Below are 22,342 nucleotides of genomic sequence, written 5' to 3'. Positions count from 1 at the left end.
GGCAAGAAAGCGGCCTAATCAAAGAGCAACTTTGTCTGCGAGTTAATCTCATCCTCAACAGTTCCCGAGTTTATCTCTCGATAAAACTTAAACTGATGCGTCTCCTTCAGACACAGCCGAGAGGGGATTCAGCAGTCGCAGAGGAGGAAGAATTGATCGCTGTGGCTAACGCGCCCATTTGTGAAATGGACTTTTCATATCAAGCGCTCAGCGAGGGCTGGCACACACAGGCACGGGAAGGATGGCGGCGGCTGACGCAGGGCTTTTTTTTTTCTTCGCTCGATTTTTCAATCCGGCGATGCTCGAACGTTCTCCCCAGCTCATCCGTGGCTATGCTGTTCGGAGACCGCGGAAAGTTAGAAGAAGATTAATCTCTTGGGGGTGTTTTCCATTTCCCAACACCCAGGGGCAGTAATTTATACCGGGCCGCAGAGAGAAACTGAACAGCAGCATTTTCTGTGCTTAGGGGAGAAACAATGTTGCAGATTCAGCCGACCAAGGAGCCGCGGCGGAATGAAACTTGCAGCAACTGGTAAAAGTAATAGAAGTAATAATGATGAGGAAACAGGGAAGAATAATACTTCATCGTTGCCAAAAAAGGGGAGTTGCCCTTGAGGTCAGGGTTGGCCGTATAGGAGTTTTTCTTACTCAGAGAAACTTTAGCAGGGTGTATGCTTGCGCCAAGCTTACATTACCAACCGGGCAATTCAGCAGCTGTTCCCCCAGAGCTTAAGCGTTATTGCTTTATGCTATTATATTTGAGGAATTGCTTGGCATGTGCACCACGGAAGCAGAGTATTAACTGGCACGATGCGGGCCGTCGTGTTGTTTCTGCAAAGTCCACTTATTCCTATGAGAACTTTGGTAGTTACGGACAAGCTGGTGTGGAAGTGATACCCGATCTTCAAGCCCTGTCCGGATGACCCTGTGTCAAAATCTGAATGTGTCATCAATTCTGTCTTGCGCTTAAATGTTGCAGTACTTTTTTGTGTTTCATCGAATTAGCCACCATAAATCCTGAGCTAGGCAAAACGGTTCAGCAATTTGAGAACGGTCTCCACATTGAACATTCTAATCATCGGCATCATGTAGAGGTTCAATCAATGCTAACATAATTAGTATATAACACTGACTATACGAAGTATCCAGAGAATTTCAAGTATGAACAGGGAAGCCTTAAACCTGCATCCTTTCTAATGGTCACCAGGGAGCAACGCAACTGGTTTCAAAAAGAAGTCTGATCCTAATGTAAGCTTATGAGAAAATAACCCTACCTCTAACACAATTTCTTCACGAGTTTATGGTCACAGAATGCTAGTTTGAAGTCTTTTCTGATCACAGCATGATGAGTACAACAGACTATAAAGCAGGTTACGCTTAATGGCAAGGCTACCTTGTCAATGACGAGCGCTACCACAGCGATTGTCACGAGGCGAAGCCAAGAGTGTGCACCCCAGCTCCACTTTTCTAACTTTACACCAACTAACTTTCCAGCAGCTGTAGAAGAATATGTATATCAAACAGCGAATTTCTTTGTTGTTGATCCGGTATCATTTCGAGAACACGGAAAAGTAAAACGACTTTCCTAAAAGAGCAGAGAATCGGGTCCTGATGCCGTCTCATGGGAGAGGTTCAACCCTCTTCCATCCTCACTCCATCCATTAGCGTGCCCACCGTTGCCGTGCACAGATATAGTCCACTTAGAAATGTTTGCTAAAGCGGCGATGCATTTCTGGCTCTTTGACACGAGGACATCAGTGTGCGTGGTTAGCCGGGCATGATTTTGATACCGAAAACCTGAGATCATGCCCCAGATGTGGTTAGGGGGGTTAGGCGTTTGTTAGAAACATTTGTTGAAGGTTCAGTCACGCTTGTGTGAGTAATAAGGTAAGTTCACCAGTGCACAGATATGTTTCAGTGTAACATTCAGTGTAAACATTTCATCATTATGTTGAAACAAAATATACTATATACTTTCTTCTTGTCTATCAACTGTCTGCAGCTCATCTTGTCACCTTGCCAATGTTCTGTTAGTGCTTTCGTTGCATCCTTTCCTAGTTTCTGAGCGTTTTGGGAGCGGTAATGGCAGAGAAATGGATAGCTGGATTCTGTGAGACGGCAAGAGGACATTGGGAAAAGCTCCCATTAGACATTTTTGTCAGCAATACAAGGCTAAAAGCAAAAGAGGGCTCTTGCTGCTAGCGGCGTAGAGGATAAGTGTTTTTGCTTGGCTCACGCTCAGTGAAAATGTGCCTTTGCTTCTGGAGGCCTTTAAAGTGGTTGACGTGGTTTCGTTCAATGTTTCTTTTTTTTTTCTTTTTCTTTGCGCTTGGAGAGGTTAGTTCATGAGTCACAGAGGACTCTGGAGGAGGTGAAGGAAAGGTTTCATTACGGCCGGTTAATACAAAGAAGAAGACCGGCATTTAAGCGCTATTTATTATGTCTTTACTTACTTAATCAACCTGGGGTTTAATCCTCAGACAACACATGTCCAGCCAAGGTCTCGCTTTTCAACTCCGCACCCGGTTAATGGCTTTGCTTCCGCTGTTGCCCTCAGCGTTTCTGTGTAAACTTGGTTTTAATGAATTCAATTCGGCTCCCAATTAACTTTTCAAACAGCCATTGTTCCACTTTTATGATTTGTGTTTCTAGCCCACTTCCTACTACAAAGTCGGCCATGTTTTGCAGCCAGAAAGCGTGGGCGACACACTGACACCCCCCTCCAATCCCCCCCACACCCCTCGACCCAGGCCTCACCTTCTGGTCAGACAAGCCAGGGTGCACCCCTTGATGACCCAGCGCAGGTGAGTGTTTAAGCAGCCTCGTGAAATCAGACCGATTTTTAACAACATTTGCACCCACTGAGATCAAGCAGAAGGGACTTTATTGCGGTGAGCAGGTCACACTGTAGGTTTCCCTCCAGCGCCACAGCGACCAATGGGAGCCCGTCCTGCTGAGGTCTGAGCTGCAGAGGCCCTGCAGTGGAAGGAGGCCTTTAATGGCCTGTTGTAAGGACCCCTCACTGTAACCCATTATCAACTGCAGGAAATGTGTGTTTTGGAGCTTTACACCTATTTTTTAAAGGCTGGTACCGGTAGACAGAACTTCCTGTCGATAATTATCACATTTCAAGCAGTAAAACTTTTTTTTTCTTCTTTTTTTTCCTGTTGTTGGTTTTGATTACATTTTTTTTGTGCCGAGGGGTCAAGTGTGAGTTTGAGTTTGAGTGGGTGGAGCTTTTTTCTTCATAACAAGATCCAGAGTCTGCGGCCACGCTGGTGGCTCTGCTGCGCTTGCATGCTCGGAACTAAATGCATGTCAACATGCCGATGTTTAAGCGGGTGTTGTGTTCGAATGTTCATCATCTGGGTGAAATGTCCACCTCGTGTTTGAGCTATGACGCTAGAGGAAAAGCCGCCAAAGTTATTTAGTTTCATCATCTGGGAACCATGAATGATTTGACACAACATTCTGCCAATCCATCCTGAAGATATACAGGTATTTCCATAGATGTGAGACAAAACTTCGACCTGCAGCAGTAATAGATGAAAAGTTAATCGCCAAGGTCATTGGGGTTCATCCTCTGGAAACCATGAATGTCTATACAAAATTTAATTACAAGTCTGAAAATGGACTTCTATTCAGGAGACCACTGTTTGGTGGTGAGTGAGTTATTTTAACCAATGTCGAGACATAACTGCAATTACATACTTAACATAGGTATGTTGTAGGTGAAGGGACATGAAAAACTTAGTTCGCCAACTTGCTCGTCATTAGTAATTCAGCGTCAGTTGGTTCCTGCTCATTCCCCTGATCATCAGATTCTTATTGTCTGGATTTTTATCAGTTGATGTACTAGTCTCAAACCCTGTGCAAAATATGACAAAGTCATACTTCACTGCCATTTTCTTTACTTGCATTGAAAAGAAAAAAAAAAAGACTTTGGACTTTTCATTACGGCCTATAACCTGCTTTAGCGGAAACATCTGCGGGGAGCCATAACTCTCTTCAACAAGATGAGTTTTTTTCCGGAACTTGGGTTTACAGCCATCCCACCAGAGAGATGCAAGGAGACTTCGAGAAAGGTTATTATAATAAGTAGGCTCTCTCAGGAAATGCGCCTGCATGCACATCAAACAGTCCACTTTGTTTTATTCCCACGCCTTGTAAAGATAATAAAGACTGCACATGCCAGCAAACAGAACCTGGAAATCCCTGGGCTGATTCAATTAGACATAAGAGGGCGGACGTGGCCGTCCAGCTCAACTCACAGCACACACGCAGCACATGCAGAGTTAAGTCTTGAGAATGAGGCTGACAAAGGCAGAGGGTGAGTGAGAGAAATATAGACCGAGTGAAGGGAGTGATGAAACGCGGCAGCAACAGCGATGGGCAGAGTAACCCAATAGCCCATATATTTACAGATCCACTTTGAAATTCCAGGCCTAGCGAGTCACTTTGCTGTTTTTAGTGCGGTAGTGCGGGGGGGGGGCCGCCGAATTTAGAGCTGTCGGTCAGTGTGTCAGGCTGTCAGACTATTTCTGCTGGAAGAGAGGTCAAGGGCACACTCACCTCTTTAATGTTTAAAGGGGAGCAGCGACAACATGGGGTCCGGATGAGTACAGGTCCTAAATAACAGCTGGGGGAATTTTCTGCTAGAATAATTGAGACGTGCCTGGGACTCTATGGGAAAACTCAGTAAAGGCGAATGGGTTTAGTTGTTTTGACCAAAAAACGACTGACATGTTGATTTTTAAACACCAGCGGTTGGCAACATGTGTCAAATCATCCAAACGTCTTGTTCTTCATGTAATCCTGCATGCTGGCAGCATTATGATATGCCACTGAGTTTTCCATTTCTCACTGTTGACACATGGTAAAGCTACAGAAAAGCAGCAGATTAACATTTTATCCCTGCCAGTGGACGCATCTCTATATGAGAGATTTTTAAAGAAAACAAACGCAACTTGTTGTTGATCGTTGAGTCTGACCCCAAGACCGTCGAATACTGACGCTTTGGCATCCGACCCGAGCAGCCAGCCAGTCAAAATGACTTCTGAAAGGCCCATTGTGTAGAATTTAGTGGCATCTAGTGGTGCGGAGGCAGACTGTGACCAACCCCTTCCCCTACAAAGGACGCTTAAAAACATCAAAAATTCAGCGGGGCCCGTGTTTGGTTTGTCCATTCTGGCCTACTGAAGAAACATGACAATGCAACACTGCAGACTCCGTGGAAGTGGGGGTCTCAGCCAGTTCTCCTATAATCTGTGTATTTAGTCTCACATCTATGTGCACTGAAAGTGATAGTCTGCCTTTTAGAGGTCAGGTGATACAGTATAAAGATGAACAGAAGCTATGCACACAACAAGTCATGCTCGATGAATGAATCTTACGTAGGGATTTCATTTTGTGTCCCCTGAATGGTCAGAATGTTTGACTTTTCCCTTTTAAAAAGTCACAGTTTGGTCTGGTTCAGGCAACAAAGCTACTTGGTTGGGTTTAGGAATGGATCATGGTTCGGATTAAGATAGTGCTCACATTTTGTTCAAAATGGATCGACCAGCGATGATTAAAAAATGACAAAAAATGATCTCAGACGTTACAGGTGACAAGACACTTGACACAAGCTAGGGAGCCCATCAGGCACACAGCACTCTGTGTGATGCAGGACATTAGGCACCGTCCCAGATGAAATACAAAGATTTAAGGTAGATCTGTGGAACAATAGACCTTTGCGATAAATAGACCAATTTCCATTAATACCTTTCAATGGACGGCAACAATTAACTCTTTAGATTAGGACATTCTAGCTACTGTACCTTGACCCTACAGTCACATAATACGACACATCCCATGATGCAATGCCTCGGACCACATCTGTTGTGTGTTTCTCTTCAGACTTCACAGAAGCTCCGGGCATGCATTGGAAGTCAGGCTACACTTGAGTTCACTTATACACTTGGAAGGGAATCTTGGGTTCCTCGTGCAGATTCAATCTCGAGTGAAACACAAAAATCGTGACATGCAGTCTGGAACCTGACTGTAATTTTAAACCCCCGGCCTCGTGAGGCAATTTTTAGCTTATCGTTTAATTAGGCCGGCGGTCATCGGGCACAGAGCGCTACTGTAGTCACGGCTGTCATGTAAAGCCGTGCACTGTGTACCCTTGACGGTCGGGGAGGCGAAATCCCTCTCTCTCTCTGGAGTTTCTATCCTCCCACAATCCCCTTTGATGCCCTAATGATTGCCTACGCTGCCATAGTGAGAAGCTGGAGATGGAGAAACTCTGCGCCCTGTCACGATACCGCCGCGGTAAATTCCATTGCTGTGAAGCATAATAGTATGTCTTGGAAATAGGTTTAAACCAGTTTTTTTTTTGAAGATATCTGGTGCCGTGAAGAAATGGAAAGCTACCCACAGAAGGTTGGGTGGCGCTGGAGCCAGACGAATTTTCCAGGTCCGCAGATTAGAAATGCAACAGGGAGATGCTCCCCCTTCTGCTGCTCCGCTGGCTCAATTAAGTGTTCGCCGGGCCTTGAACTGCGCGTTGTTTATCCTTCTTACCTTCTGCTGAGAGCCCTTGTACATTCACTCCTCTGGCGTCCAGGAAACTGAGGCAGGCGTCCACATTCTCGATCTGCGGAGAGGACGGCACACAGTCAGCACAAAGGACAGGCGCGGCAAGAATGCGACCGCACTCAACATTCAATGAGCCCAAATGTCTCGGGCCAAAGGGCTCAGAGGACGGAGATCATCAGCGTTATTACCCATGAAGCACGTCATTGTGTGGTTAATACCCCGACCCCCGCTCGACCCTGGCACCCGGGCTGCGTGGCTTACTGACCGCGCTGCGTCGCCACCTACACAGCCCCGGGGGTGGGGGGGACTGGCGTGTCACACACATGTCACATGCATCTACACTGGCATCTACACATCTACACAGTAGATTCACACACACACACACACACATTTGTACATAAACACTGGGCGTGTAGGTCAGTGTGGCCCGCTTGAGGCCTCGCGCAGCACAGTCAGCAACTGTCACCCCTGCAAACCGCCACTAGCTTCACAAAGGCCCAGTGAAATTGCGCTTATTAGGGGGATTTTTGCATTCCTTGACAGCGGCTAGCGGGTGGCTGCATTAGCACGGTGGCCGCCTGCCAACGCCCCTCAGGAGGTCCGTTATGAGGAAGTCAAAGGTCGCAGCGCGGCGTGCCAAGGCCACACAAAGGGCAGGATGGGCAACTCAGCCGGGCGATGATGATTCATGAGCTGTAACTCCCCTCGGCTCTCCAAAGCTTTCTCTCTCTCTCTCTTTATATTTAATGCTCCCCGCATCTCTTTATTAGCGAGAGACTTTGTAGAACCGGAATAATGAGTCATATCTGCACACGGGCCGTTTGGATCCTTGCTGATTCTTCTCTTACTCCCACCGAGCTGAACTTTATTGTTCCCCGTGGCTTCCTAATGTGCACTTCTGTGACGTTTTATTCTACCGAGAGATTTAACTCTCTGTTAATGTACAGACAGCCAGAGAACACTGGCAGTTTTGTAACCTTTTTTCTCTTATTCTGTATTCCTGACCTTGTCACTCCCCAAACGGAAGCGCCAAGCTCAACACAGGAGGGAGTGACGGTACTAACGCTCCACCTTGGGAGAGGTGGGCTACACGCGGATGCTGGCCATGGCAGTAGCAGCGGGTACAGACTGTCTCACCGTTATTTCAGCAGTCGTCCTTTAAAGTGACACAAATTTACACTCAGCGACAAAGCAGGATTGCTTCATTTGTGGAGTAGTCATATTAACCCTAAACCGCGATATTCAAGAACGCGTTTTAATCTGAAACCTCGTCATGTCGTTTTTTTGCGCCTGGACCCACTCTAATTTTTAACCGGAGCGCGTCTCGTTACGTCACGTTGTCTTCTGTTACGTCACCTTACTTTTCATTACGTGTACGTTTAAGTTATTTTCCATATACAAATCCGTGTTGACTTTTGGTTTCACGCCAGTGTCCTTGGGGAAAGTCCTGTGTTGTTTTTTTTTTGACAGATCCATCAACCACAACCTCAACTGTACTGCGCTTTATTCTACATTATCATCATTTCTTATGAGTGGTATTTGTTTTCCACAGAGCAGGATCTAACGATGTCAGCGCTGCCTAAAGAGCGCACTGGAATAACACTGCAGCAGTGAAATGGCAGATTTAAGTCGGCTGCTCACTTCTCACTGACTTTTCGAGTTTTGATATCTGCTTCACGGGGGGGGAAAGGATTACTGGCCACGCGTCCTCAGCACCGGCGGTCGTTAAAGAGGAGCGCCTCCCTCCTCCATCACTTTCCCTCCGCACACTGATATGTTTACATTGGTCGTATCAACAGGGAGTCCCGCGCGAGCAGAAGTCGCACACGGAGCTCCTCCATCTGCGCGACACGGCTCGCGGTCCTCCTGCCTCCCCTGCGCCACACACATCTCCCGCAGCAGGCGCCCTCACATGTGGGTGTCCGCATTCTTCTCGAAACACACACACACCACACACACACACGCACAGGGCCGACACATGTGTGCCCGCTGCTCGCCTGTTTGATTATCCCACACGAACCCTCAGAAGTTCGTATCGCGGAGCGACATGTGCGGAGCAGCGTTTGCGAAATACCTCCGTCTTAATTAGAGCGACCGCAATGGCGATGTGGGGATGTAACGGTTCTCCGAAACAAGCACATACGCATGGACGACGTTTAATCAGCAGTTTTTGCATTAAAACATTATAGCATTTACCAGTTTGACTCCTTCAGTTGCAAATATTCATGACAAAAAGGCCTGGGGAGTCGCTGCTCTGTCGCATTTGGCATCTGTTCAGTAGCCGCTGTGTGTGTTCGTGTGTGTGTGTGTGTTTGAAGGCTGGTTTAATAGATGATAAAGACAAAACGGAGGGAACTCATAAACACGCAGTAAATCTCCTTCGTTGGACACCCGTGCCTTCTTCTTCTTCTTCTCCTTCTTCTAAGCCTTCCGCTGACACCCCGACCAGAAAGTCTGAGGCTTTCAGACAAAACCGCTGTTTGTTTTGCGCCCGCCATAACTCCAAAGTGACGTAAACAAGCGCAGTAATGATTGAAAGGCGTTGATGACGGCCGGGGCATTAATGTTCCGCAGGGCCCTGGCGATGTTTAACTGCTCGTTTGGCGGGACCGTTTTGGCTTTGTGGCATCCTGCAACAGCCTCTCAAGAAACCGACATCATTTATTTTTCCGACGCGGGCTGGCATCAGTCGGAGCCGCGCAAAAGCCATTAAAAGCAATTTGGGAAGGGGACGTTTTTTGTTTTTTTTTTTTGATGAGGCGCACGCTTCACCCGATCTCGGAGCGCTCGGAGCGGGGGGAAAAGGCGAGCGCAGCTTCGAGGGGCGACGGGCGAGCACGGGGAGAGGAAACTTGTCGCCGAGCCCGGAAGAATAACGAGTAGGAGTTGTTAATTTTCCGCGATAATCAGTTTTGATTAGGTCGCGTTTCGTTCACGGGGCCTCAGTACAAATCCAAACAACACGTTTCCAGCTCACACAGGCAGCCGGGTGGAATAAAACCTGGCCACGGCTGGATGATGACACTCGGCTCGCAGATTACAAAAAACCCCGCGCTCCCCTGCCTCAACCTGTCCTCCGCAGTCTCCTCTAAAATCACTCAGGAGCCTGCATTAGCACTTTAAGAGAGGTATAGAGATTGAATGAAGAGATATAGGAAGTGCAAAATGCCTTTTTGTATCCTTTACTTTCCTCTCAAAACGGGAAGTGACTTTGCAGGAAGGTCACAGGAAGCAGCCAGGTTTGCACCGACTGCAACTGTTTGATAAGAATGGATTTGGAAAACAAGACATGGTGGTTTGAGGCCGGTTTTGACAGCGGATGAGTCAACAATCAGATCCAAAACATGTATGCTGGATTTCCCTTTAGTGTCTGCGCTGGTTTGGAACTGGAGTTGGACCTCTGGCTCTGCAACGTGGCCGCCTGCTGCTTCTCCTACTCAGAGCCGTGTGATGCGGGAACTCAAACTTAAATGAAACCCCGTCCATGACAGCTGAGCAACTGTGTCTTCTGAAGAAGGCCATGAGATGTCGGCAAAAGCTTTGGGAACACCAGATAAGAGCACCCTGCGGTGAGAAATTACTGTTTCGGAGGTCACCGTCAAGGATCATATCAGTGTTTTTTCTGCCAATAATGATCAGATGCATATACAGTTTTAGACCTTGGAATTTGATCCATCTGTGCTTAAACTGCATAAATGCCCACTGACATGGTATCTTTGACTAATATAAACGCAGACTTGACGCTCCACTTAGATTCAAGAGTCTGTTTGCGACTTTGATTGATCGATTTACTTTGCTTTAACTACAGAGTGATGAATGGAGGCCAATTGCTGCTTGAAACTGCAGGAAAACACATCAAAAAATTACCAGCAGTGTTTGGTTTGCTATGATTTATGTATAGACTAACATTCAAAATCACTTGTATGGCACTTTATGTTTGTATTTTAACATAAACTTCCATTCACTACTAAACAAAAAAAACAAAAAACAGATGGATAGCTTTCCAAAAACCGATTCTGTTGGCTCATTCATTCTGTTAACAGATCATTATGACGCCAGGCTCCAAAGACTAGACAAATCATCATTTACTTTTAAAAACTACACGGACGTGGACGTTAAACACAGTTTGCCGATCTCTACAGCAGAGTGTCGGCGTTTACGGTGCTCTCTGGAATTCTTTCCACTCCTGGTAGAAAGTGAGACACGGACGGCGGCTACACATCTGCCCGTTCGCAGCTGAATTCCCTCACGTGCCTCCTCTGTGTGCTGCGGCACGCTGGGGCCTCTCCGAAGGCATCGAGTGACTGATGTATGATGGCTGGGATCGGAGAGCGTCACCCCTTTAGATGCAACTGTCGAGCGCAAATGGGCCGACACCTTAATTACAACTTCCTGCGGGGACAGAAAACGAGCTCCTCCAGGACGGGACTGGAAAACCAGGCGTTAGCGCTTTACGGCGCGCGAGCGCGGCCGGAATAATTGAAGGGTTCTAGCCCCAAAATGCTGCATCTCAGCTGGAAAAGTACACGCCACCTCAAATCCCCAAGTCAGTGTTTCAACAGCAGTGATGACTCAGGCTTCGCAAACAGAGCGATTTCGTGAGCTTGTCTTGGGATGACTCAGTTGCTTCTAGTTTTTCTTTCCAGTCGGTTTTGCTTCCAAACCGGTGATTATTCTCTCAGTGTTGTCAGTGTTCATTAATGTAATTCACACCCACGCGAGCGCTGTGCACAGATCCCGTCCCGGTGGGTGGAACCTGAATCGCCCGTGGGGGTCAGGGACGCTCGGGGGGGGGGGGAGACCAGACTAGCGAGGGGCTGATCGGCTTCTGAAGCATCGTCTCCTCAAGACTTCTTTTTTGCTTGAGGCAGAAACCGAAGCCTGTTGATAAGTCAGGGGGGATTCAAATCAAAATCCAATCAAAACACTTCAAAACCTCTGTGTCATCGTTTTAAAGCCTTTCTCCCGGCAGATCAAAATCAATAGCGGTTAAAGCTGACAAAAATGGAGTTTCGCCTCAGACACCCCTGCGTCAGAGTTTGCTTTGTTCCTCCATTCAGCGCACATGGCGGCGCGTTGAGAAAGATGAATTCACACTTTTTTTTTTGTACCTATTAATTCCTCTTGGCACTCGAAACCTAATGAAGCGGAGCTCATCACTCACGCCGAGGCTTTTATTATTTTTATTTTTTTTACAGCCAGAGTATACTATATTAATCACCGCCGCTGAGCTGAGCTGCTTTGAAAGCCAAACTTTTACGCGCAGGCACGGCCAAGTCCCCTCGGTTCACTCGTATCCCAAAGGTTTTTAAGACATAAAATGTGAGAGTCATTCGTTTATCTTCCTGAATACCTGAAGGACACGGCGGCTTAAGAGTTCGTCGCGACACAATGTAAAGCATTCGTTTTTTTTTCTTTTCGCCTCTCTCATTGTCCATCACCTCTCTGTCAGCTCCCCCCCTCTTCAAGTCTGGGGCCCGACACTTGGGCTTCCACCGGCCTCGCCTGAAACACTCCATTGATTCCTCCTTCGCCGTGCCCGATCACTCTCAGTGGGTCCGAAGCAGACAGCCGCTGACAGACGATGAATCAGAAAGAGTCAAATGAGACGGCGCTTCGGAGCTGATGGGCAGAAGGGGGAGGCTGGGTTAAAGGATCCTGTCTGATCGTCCAGGGATCATCGCTCATCGCGTCAGAATCCAAAGTGAGGCACTTTTTCCTCATCTGGAATCAGCTGACGAAATGTTTTTTTGGTTTTTTTTTTGCAACATTGATCACAGTGGCAGAGCCAATAATCGCCCGGCCTGAGCGAAAGCCGAGGATCTGTCTTACCCTAAAATCTTTCGCTCAATTTAAAAAACAAAAAAAAACCACCTCACACATCCAGATTTATCTGGCCCGCTCGGGCTCAGACGGCCAGTGTTTGCATTCACGGCAGCCTAAATGTTATGAAAACGGGCACCATAAAACTTTCCTCCAACGCGCGGAAAACCAAACGAAAATGATTCAGTTCAAGTAGCCGAGGCTCCGGAGACAAAACAATCTCATCACGCCGTACCTCACGCTCGCGTAAATAAAACAGTGACTTCCTTTTGTCCTGCAGGACGCGGCCGCGCGAGCTCGGTCAGCGTTCTAAACACGCATGATGTATAATCGACGGGATCCGCGCGGCAACGCGTGCCTACATCCGTGCATGTCTCAATTATATACGGGGGTTAGACTGCAGATGTTTACAGCATCAAATAGCTTTTGTGTGGCTTCTGCGCATCTGCTGCACAGACAGGGTGCGCGTCCACATGTGTCGGGAGGCTGCGTGCGGACGAAGAGAAACAAGGACTTTTTTATGGGCGACAAAGACTAACAAGCACCACATTCGTCTCTGGGTTAATCTCTGTAAATCCTTCGTCACCGCTCAGATCAGATCTCATTATCGCTTCTGATGATGAAGTCAAAAAAAAAAAGAAAGAAAGCGAAGTGATGCAAAGCACATGCAAATGCTGCCTTTGTTGTGACTTAATCTGCCCCCCCCCCCTTTTTTTCTGTCTCCGTTCATTGTCTTTCATTTCATTTTAAGCTGAGCTACGGCAGAATCGTGTGTGATTTGCACTATGTGTCATCACGGAGGTGCGTTTAAAGGGGTATTGCAAGGGGGGGAATTTAGCGACGTGCTTGCAGGAGATTAAGGGACTGGCGAGAGGCCGATTTTTAAAGTGCGACACAGATCTCAGACTGCACAGGACTGTAACACAGGCTCTCTGTTGCAGATGTTAATCACTTTGTCAGATCAGGTGAACCCTGATGACATCATCTAAGTTATTTTTCTTAAAACTTTGGCGGGCATACCCAAGAGACACAGGATATATTACAGTATTGACCTTTTATTCACAGCCTGAGTCCTCTTAACAAGATAAGACAGAGCTTCATTAATCCTGAGGAAAATTGCAGTGTCTTAGATCACTCTGCATTCTGACTGTCAAACTGAACTTCCTTGGTTTACATGGTGAGGTGCCCCTGTAAAGGGATGCTTTAGCTGCTTGGGATCTTACTTCCATAAAGGTTTTGCTAAAGTATTACATTTGAAAAAGAATGGCCAAAATCAAAGCAGCAAAAGTTGAGGTATCTTGACTTTTAGTATGGGTCAAGCCCCAAAACCACTGGAGCCTACATTTCCCATAATGCATTCAAAGTTTCTGTTAAAAACAATGGCTGTATTTTTCTGTTATTTCCTCTCCAGAGCCACAGAACATGGGATGCAACTGTTGTCACAGACTGTTGTCCTTTTCTCTTGACTTCGCGAACAGACATTGACGTGTACAAATCAGTGGATTGTCCCTTTAAGGTGAAACATGTCAAAGAACTGGAAAACTGATGAATCTCGCTTCAGCTCAGTTCAGCTGATGGCTTTGTAAGTAAACGCACAGCTGAAGGAAGACGTAGAGGCGTTATTACTCATCATCCTAGCAGGGGGACGTTTAAGTAATTAGCAGAGGAGGATGAATGAGCGGAGGATGTTTGTCGGGGGGCCGCGGTAACTATTTCTTGACGGCTTTCTAAAACTCGGCTGTCTACCGTCTCGTGCGCGCTGTCACGGTCGTGTTCTGCATAGGTGGACGTCACCGTCATGATGGATGGCGTTACCGTCGACAGGGCGACAAATTCTGGCTGTCCGTTCGTCCCAACAGGGTCAGAGGGGCTGAGCTGCCGACTCATCAGGCGTCTGTTTGCGTGACCTGCCGACGAGCTGTGAAGCGAGGTGAGAAATACCAACACGGACCTGCCGCTTCTTCTGCGGATCCCAACCTTTTCTTTATAAACTACACTGGTTAAAGGTAATGCCTTCTGAACTGACAGGCGACACTGCAAGAGTAATGATGACGCGTTGTTAAAGGGACACTTCGCCCAAAAAGTCAGATCGACGCAGTACTCTCGTTAAACTCGATACGTGACCTGGCAAGACTTGTGCGAAAAATACTCGATCGTCACGCGAATCTTTTGTCTCGGGGTGCGCTCATGCAAAGAGAACTGTACTTTGCTGCGACTGTTTTTGTTTTTTTTAAGGCCACTGCAGTCACTTAGCGTTTTCACTGTCCGACACCGTCTCCCTCTTAACCTGGCTGTGGTCCCTCGCCCTCCGTGGGTGTCCGATAAAACAGCGCCGCGGATTTTACAGCAGCTTTTCCCAGATGTTAAACGCCAGATTCAGTTTCCTCTGCCGCAACTGTCGGTCAGCAGTGATAAATCAGGTTGCAGCGGCTGGTCGCAGACGTGCATTTTCCCCCTCACCCCCCCCTATTTTCAACGTCGAGAATCTTTTAGCTCCTTTCGTCCCTTCGGTTTAGTATAAGGCTTCGGTGATAAACTAAAGCATGTGCGCACGTGTACTCTGATGTCTGAAAGCTCAGACAATTCTGCAGCTGGATTTTGCGGTATTTAAATAAATAAATAAATAAATAAATAAACCGAACCAAAGTCATGAACTTTTTTTTCCAGCTCACAAAAACACAGTTGTCTTTTTCCTCTTCGTAAGGGCATCGCACAAGCACAAGGGTCTTTTTGTTCGGGCTGGCAGGGACCAGAGTGGCGCTCAGCGATCACTCGCAGCCGTGACGCTCGCCATGTCATGGCGGCTGGGGAGGGTGACAGAGGGGTCGGGTTCACTCAGGGCTGCTCGTAGATCCTCGGGAGGAAGAGAGACGGAGGATAAAGGAGGACCGAGAATCCTGCCGAACTCTGAGGAGCTGCGACAGAGGGAATCTGTGAAACGGCTTTACTGACTTACACTTCATTCCACTCTCCAAAAACGAGAGAAGATTCGGGATAGCCAACAGAGACCGCAGCTGGTGCGCTGCCGGTCAAACGAACCGAGCGGGATCGAAGGTTAGCAGCCCCTCACAGCGACGGTTTTAACAAGCCGGCTCTTTGCTCCCTTAACAGAACATCTGCCGGCGTCGTTCGGCTATAATGAGCGATTAAAAGCTTCCAATTGAGCTACAGGTGAACGCGTAACGAGCCCCACGGGTGCTCCGTTCACGCTGCTGAACTGGCTAACATGTGAGAGGGTCAACCTGTGCACCAGAACACACACCTCTTGTCATTAAAAAAACACACACACACACACACACAGGCGTCTGCAGAGAAACAAAGAGAAAAAGGAGAAGCCTCACAAAAGCCTCTTTAGCTGCTAAACACTCCACCACGTTCATCAGCTAGCCGCTAACTTTGCCTGTCTGCCATTTGGAACCGGCGTGTGTTTGTGTTTGACGTGTTTTTCTTTTCCTGGAAACAGATGCTGTGTACGGATTTGACACTTCTGTCCTTTATGGTAATGAGTGTTTTAGACGAGACTTTTTCGCAGCTTCGAAGTCGTGCCTTTTTTTTGCTTTTCTTGCTGCCTCAGCGCGGCACTTCTCGCTCTCTTTCACCCGCCAGATACTCCATCTCTCGGGGGGGGGGATTTGAACTTGAAACCCTCCCGTTCAGAAGCTCATCTCTACGCTATCCAGACTGTGAACAAGAGGAGAGAATGAATTACAACTCTGGTGTCGTTTCAGCGGTCTGAACTGGCCATCTGCCTCTCTGCCCTCTTTGGACCACTTGCTGCCAAACGCTGCTCAATGCACAATGACATCAGGGACGTTTCGGAGGCCCAGAGTTCCCATCATCCGTTTGTCGGTGTATTTCCAGACCAACCGACTCTCATAATAGGTGAGTCGCCTGACAGCCGGGGCTTGGCATACTCGAATTAACCACCTGAGGAACAGCGTCACACAGATGCCAGTTGGTCGGCCTCGCAGGAGCCCGGGCCGGCGATTCAAATTAGGAACGCCATCAATTAGAAGCAGAGATTAATCGACGACGGAGCGTCGGGCCGGTGAGGATGATACTGCTGAGTGGCTCGTGTCGCGTGTCCTCTTGTCTGGCGGGGTGTGAGGGCCGCCAACAGATGGGGACCAGATGAAACTGCCGGGCTTTTATGGTCTCCAAGAAACCCTAGACTCAATTAGGCCTCAAAGGCGGCGAGTCCAAATGCGTTTCTGGGGCCAGAATGCTGAGCTGTGTGACTTTTCTGGTTTGAGTAGAAATTTGTAATCGCTTGCTGATCGCATGAGAGTTTGGGAAGTTTGGCTCAGTGGAAAGATCGTTACGTCACCCACTTTAGAGATGAACTTTTTTTACAGCTCGGATCCAGTTCAGATACTATGGTGAACTGGGATATCTGCCTCTACCAACACAGGCTGTGGACATGAAGCTTTATACTGTCCCAGTTAGGCTGCGTGATTTTTGATGTTCAATTCAGAGTTTGGATTTTGGATGCACATTTTGGAACACACAGACTTTACCCGCCCTGGACATGCGTTACTGTCGAGCCCTGCGTAGCGTTAGCATCCACTGCTACTAGCTCCATTGTTGTTAGCACCAGGAGCATATAAAAAACACCAAACATGGATCAGTGACGTCAATCCAATATCTTGACGAGTCAGTCTCGGCAGTATCGGCACCACATGATGCTGCTGGATTGGATCGGTCCCATCTCTACTAACTGATCTCACCAATTATTAATTGGATCGTCATGAAAGTCATTCACGTCTCCCTTGGGTTGAATCCTAATGACGTCAGTGATCCTCGAATTCTTCATCACGAGGGCTAATTTGTCTAATTCTTTGGTTTACGACCAGATACTTGCAGACCAAACGTCCCCATCAAACTATTTCCCTTCTCTCCTTATTGTGCAATGCAGTGTATCTTAAAATACACCGTGCACTTAACATTTGACAAACGCCACTTCACACAAACACCCCCTCGGCGTAAATCACCAATCAGAGAAATTACACTGACAAATCGAACCGGACTGGACGTGAGCCGGAGCTGCAAACAGCTGATCTACATACGATCCGTGGCGCTCTTTAAAACCCGACACCCCAAATGAAAAGCAAGGAAAAAAAGTGGGCAGACTTTAAAGCGGTGAGCCGCTTGATGTGATCTCTCCTGCTCTGACCTGCGCGCAGCCTTCGGCAGACAGAATCTCTGCGTCTCTGCATTTCTGTAAGATTCTGACAAGTGTTTGTTTTTCTCCCGAAATGCCTTTGCTGAGGTCGCTCGAAGCGCAACACGCGAGCACGTACGCGCGCACACACACACACACACACACACACACACACCCTGAAAAGTGAAACTGCACCGTCATCCGTATTGCAAGGGAAGCGCTCTGTGGTTTGCTAATGATGTCTGTCTATAATGAGGAGGATTAGTGTAGCGGGGGCTTTAATATTTTTTCTGCTGAATGGGCCTCTTCTGCCGTCCCTCGTCTGCCGTTCTCGTGTTCGAGCATGATTCTTCTGAGGGGGGGGGACCTTTGCTCCATTCAAAAAAACCTGGGCGAGCATCTGATTCATTTGGATGTCTGTACAGTTACGGGGGAAAACTGCCCCGTCAGAGGGCGCGAGGTGTGACGCGGCGGAGTGATCGCAGAGCGTGACGAGGGCTTTCGCGCGGATTTCCGCCGAATCAAATCAACGTCGAGCGACTTTTTCGATCTGTTGTCGCGAAGCTGTAAAACTAACCAAAGAGACCGTTTCAACCCGGTGGAAAAGAAACACAAGCAGACTCCTCGAATCTCCTCTGCGTTGGAAGCCCCTCACCCTATCGCCGCACTCCTGTCACCCCCTATTCTCATCACCTTTGCTGGCTTCCTCGGCGGTTTGCAGATGATTCCTTCCGGGACCAAACATGTGGTTGGGATGGTGGGGGGGGGGGGTTTACTGCTTCTGTAGAAAAGCCCCGCTCTCAATCTCAGGAACAAATTCCCAGCAATCACGAGTTCCTACACCAATAAATCCAGCCCAACTATTCCACGAAACACTGCAGCCCACAAGCCCTTCTGGGAAGAACGTGCGTGGCCACGACTTCGACCGCTCCGACCGCCGGGCCTCAAATGTGAGGAATCCCATTCGAATTAAACAATGTAGATGTTTCACAAGCCTACAAGGAATGCAAAGCTCCTGCACTACTGCACCAGCCCCAAGAGAAACACCAAGAAAGGAATTAAAAGTAGTAAGATGAGGGATTGGAGGGGGGATCTGAGAGAGGATCAACAAGCTATTAGTTAAAGGCTTAAAGTGCTGCTATAGCTCCCCCTTTTTTTTTTTTTTATTGCATTATTTTCGGTCTAAGCTTAAGAGGAGGATCAAGGGACTGCGTTTAAAAAGCTGTGACTTTTTTTAGTCACACATTAGCAATAAAAGTGACCAAAGGCCGGCGATTTAGTATTAACGGAGCGTGCCCGCACACTTTAAATGCAGGATTTCGTCGTACGCTGTGGCAGTGAGGGGCTCAAAGGTCAGACTCTTTTACATATTGTTCCTGATGAGAGCAAATTAGAGCGAGTAGAGGAGGAGGGAAAAAAAAAAAAAAAAAAGGAGGAGGAAAGGGCAGCTTTTAATTCACAACTCCACCGCTCTTCGCTGTTGCATCCCATGAGCACTCTGAGGAGTCAGAGGCGGCACCCTTTGGCTGGATATGATAATCAGGACTAAGTATTCAGGCGCCAGCTGAGGGCAGGAAGTGGCTTGCCGTGTTCAAAGAAAGGAAACGCGGGGATTCTGTGGCCTGATCCGATCAGGTACGGCAGAGAGAATGGCACTCAGTAGAGCGCATACCTCCGCCAGGCAACATGCCAACCAACCAAACAAACCAACAGACATGGGTGGAAACATACCCCTCATCTGTGGAGGTAATTATCACCAATGACTCCAGTGATAAATGCGACTGATACGAGTCAACCTTGGAAGGGAAACAGGAAGTCAAAGGAATTGGCTGCCGCTGGCCGACATTTCTGAGGAGCCTTTGCAGACTTTTGCTGGCAGTCGCTCTTACACACTGTCCACGCCATCGGCCAAGTTCTTCTGTAGGATTAGCCCTGCAGGAAGCGCTAGCTCATCAACTGACTCGCGGATCTCTCGCATTGTGAACGCGGCTTTGGACCAAAAAAAAGAGCGCGTCATGGACGTAGATAAGCCGAAAAGCTCGCAGATGCCGGTGCCGTTCGGAGCTCCGCTCGTTCGGCTTCCAGCAGCTGCTCGGCTGGCCTCCGTCCATCCTCCAGGCCGGCAGCGACCCACCACTTAGAGGAACGGCCTTGTGGCGGCGGGATCACCGTTTCAAGTCCCAAAAGGGGAAGAAATCTGTGCAGAGGAAGTAAATCATGACTCATCTGCCCCCTCCACTGACAGCTGCCGCTACCAAGGCGTTTAAGCTCCAGGTGCTAGGTGGCCGTTGGCAGGTTTCCAAAATTCACAGCTCGCGTTGTCAATATGCAGCCAAAAGTGAAAAAAAAAAAAAGTCATTTTGAGTCAGTATAGGGGAAAAGTTGTCAGTAAACAACTAAAGTTTCAGATTGATATTAGCGCTCAAACCCGTGGGGGTAAACGAGCCCAACTACATACTTGGAGAGTCATTTGTTCTTGTGTCATCACCTCCATCTCCTGGGTTCAGTCTGGCTCATCTCACTGGGCCGAGCCGAGGAAAAACCAACCCATTACTGCCTTTTAGTTCTGCTCTGCTTCATGTCCACGCTGACTTTTTTTTTTTTAACAAATGAACCGAGAGCCGTAAGCGTTCAGTTTACATGGATTCGGCGGTCGGGGGGAGTTTGGCAACTGTCATCCTGCATCATCGAATGTTGGTGACTTACAGGCAGTCGTGCTGCATTTTATGGTGCCTAATGTTCGTTTTTTTTATTCCCCCTGTGTCGCCGAGAGTTCACAGAGACGGAGCTGACTCCGAGCTTGTGTAGCAGAGACTGCAACTCGGCTTCATTTTATGAATAATTAGAACCAAAAACAGGGGGAGAAAGAGGTTTCTTTTACCGGAACAGAGATAGTTACCGCACGGTCGCTAACTTTTATTTCTTTTTTTTTAACGAGGAACTGCCAACGTAAATGGAGTAGAAAATTAACTTTTGCTTTTTTTTTTTTATATTAAAGATGTAAAATGTTCTTTCTGCAGCAAAATGGCTGAAAAGGACTCGACCGTTGTTCTTTATATGTCTGTACCCAGAGAGACGTGTCATTGTGCTAGCCAACGTTTTTATTTGGGTCACTTGTTGCTGGAACTTCTGAGCGAGGTTGAGGTCGGTGAGTGAGACAAAACTCAACGTCAAGTCCAGCGAGATACAGTTTCATCAGCTCCTCATGAAGTCGTCAAAATACATTTGTTTTCAACCCCCTATCAGCAGCAGTTACATATTATGTGAAAATCCCGGCTCAAAGGCTACCGTGGTCACCAACTAACCGGCAAAAATACTTACAGGTCGACTTTAAGATCTCTGCCTTGATGAATCACAGACAGAAGGTGTATTGAGTCTGTTGTGCTATTATAAAATACTGTGGTTGGGTCCATTTTGCTACACGAAGACAAATGTGCGCTTGAGAGCATCTAGAGTACTCTTAAAAAAAAAAAACTTCCACGGGTGTTGGCCGAGATAACTGCTCTGCCGCAGACTTTGATTGACAGTTTTCACACCAGCCCAGCTAGATAGTGCACCGAACTGAACAAGCAAGGTGTGAACGCACCTTTAGCCCTCTTCTCTTTACGCCACACAACCGACTCAGACATCAAAATCCCATTACACGCGTACAGTTCAGAGGGTTTGAGTCCTGCACCTGTTCCATCTGCCGTTCATTCATTTTTGTCTGATGCAAACTCGGAGCTGGCGTTTCTTCAAAGCAACTTCCTTCGTGAACTCCTCCTTTTTTCGCCCTCCGCAGTGCAACGCTTTGATTTTTCTATACGGTATTGGCGCGCGGCTTCTACATCTTTGTGGCTGTTGCGCGTATGTCAGTGTGTGTCCGTCGGATGTTTCCTTCCCTTCGTGCCCGCACCGTAAGCGGCCGCGCTTCCTCAAAACTTTAGATTCCCAAGCCGTGGAAGCGGAGCAGGTGTTGGAGCAATGGGCTTTGTAAGTCACCGAGACAAAGAGCTGAACAACACACACACACACACACAAAAACACAACCACACACACGGAGGTCGCTGGCATATCGAGCCGCATGCTTGCAGCGCCGCTCGCAGCTCGCCCTTAGTGACCAGCGCGGCAGTCTGGACTCGGCTGTTCCCGGCCAGGACCGCAATCACTTAATGTGACAAGAAATAAATAAATAAATCCCAGCTCAGAAGTTTATCTCCCCGCCGCCGGTTTTGACACATTGAACTCACACGGTGACATTAAGAGGCTGCCGGGTTCAGGCGACTTTAGGTTTTCTTCCTTCCTTCCTGGCTGTTTAATGTTGTTTTTCTAATGGAGTGCACATTCTGCTGCCATTACAGCTGCACCCACCACAGAGGAAGAAAGAAAGAAAGAAAGAAAAAAAAAAACAGCTGAATACTGTGCCAGTTGTAAAACACATCGCGCTACATTCCTGTGTTGGGACGCTGCTGAAAAGATTCCTTGATTTCCCTCGGACGCCCCCCAGAGAGTTTATCTAATCCGCTGAATTCTCTGTTAATTAGCAGAAACGGTGAAACATTGATGTGTATTTGGACGAGACAGAAAAAAAAAACTAAACTGCAGTACAGTGAGCAAGCAAGCAAGAGCAGCTCTAACAAAGACGGACACACAAAGACGCGCGCCGTCACGAGCAAACGCGCTCCTCGCCCACGCCGTCTCGCTAAGACAGCGCGGCGAAGCAGCTTTAGTCACTTTTAATGGCGGGAGGGCAAATGCCAGGGCAAACCCAACGCTGCGTAAACACTTAGTCAACTCTAG

The 22,342-nt window shown here is 47.8% G+C and overlaps 1 protein-coding gene across 10 annotated transcripts in view; it reads right to left on the bottom strand.

Annotated features, from left to right (window-relative positions):
* Positions 1 to 22,342, bottom strand: part of nav3 (neuron navigator 3) — a 332,201-nt gene that overhangs the window by 114,261 nt on the left and 195,598 nt on the right. For all 10 annotated transcript variants that reach the window (XM_037121190.1, XM_037121191.1, XM_037121185.1 and 7 more), the window contains one exon: positions 6,565 to 6,637. In XM_037121190.1, the coding sequence (XP_036977085.1) occupies positions 6,565 to 6,637 (73 nt within the window). The remainder of the gene's footprint in view (positions 1 to 6,564; positions 6,638 to 22,342) is intronic.

This window comes from Acanthopagrus latus, chromosome 14, assembly GCF_904848185.1.
Source record: "Acanthopagrus latus isolate v.2019 chromosome 14, fAcaLat1.1, whole genome shotgun sequence".
Classification (NCBI taxonomy): Eukaryota; Metazoa; Chordata; class Actinopteri; order Spariformes; family Sparidae; genus Acanthopagrus; species Acanthopagrus latus.
Note: the sequence above shows the minus strand (reverse complement) of the source record. Positions and strands in the feature narration are given on the sequence as shown.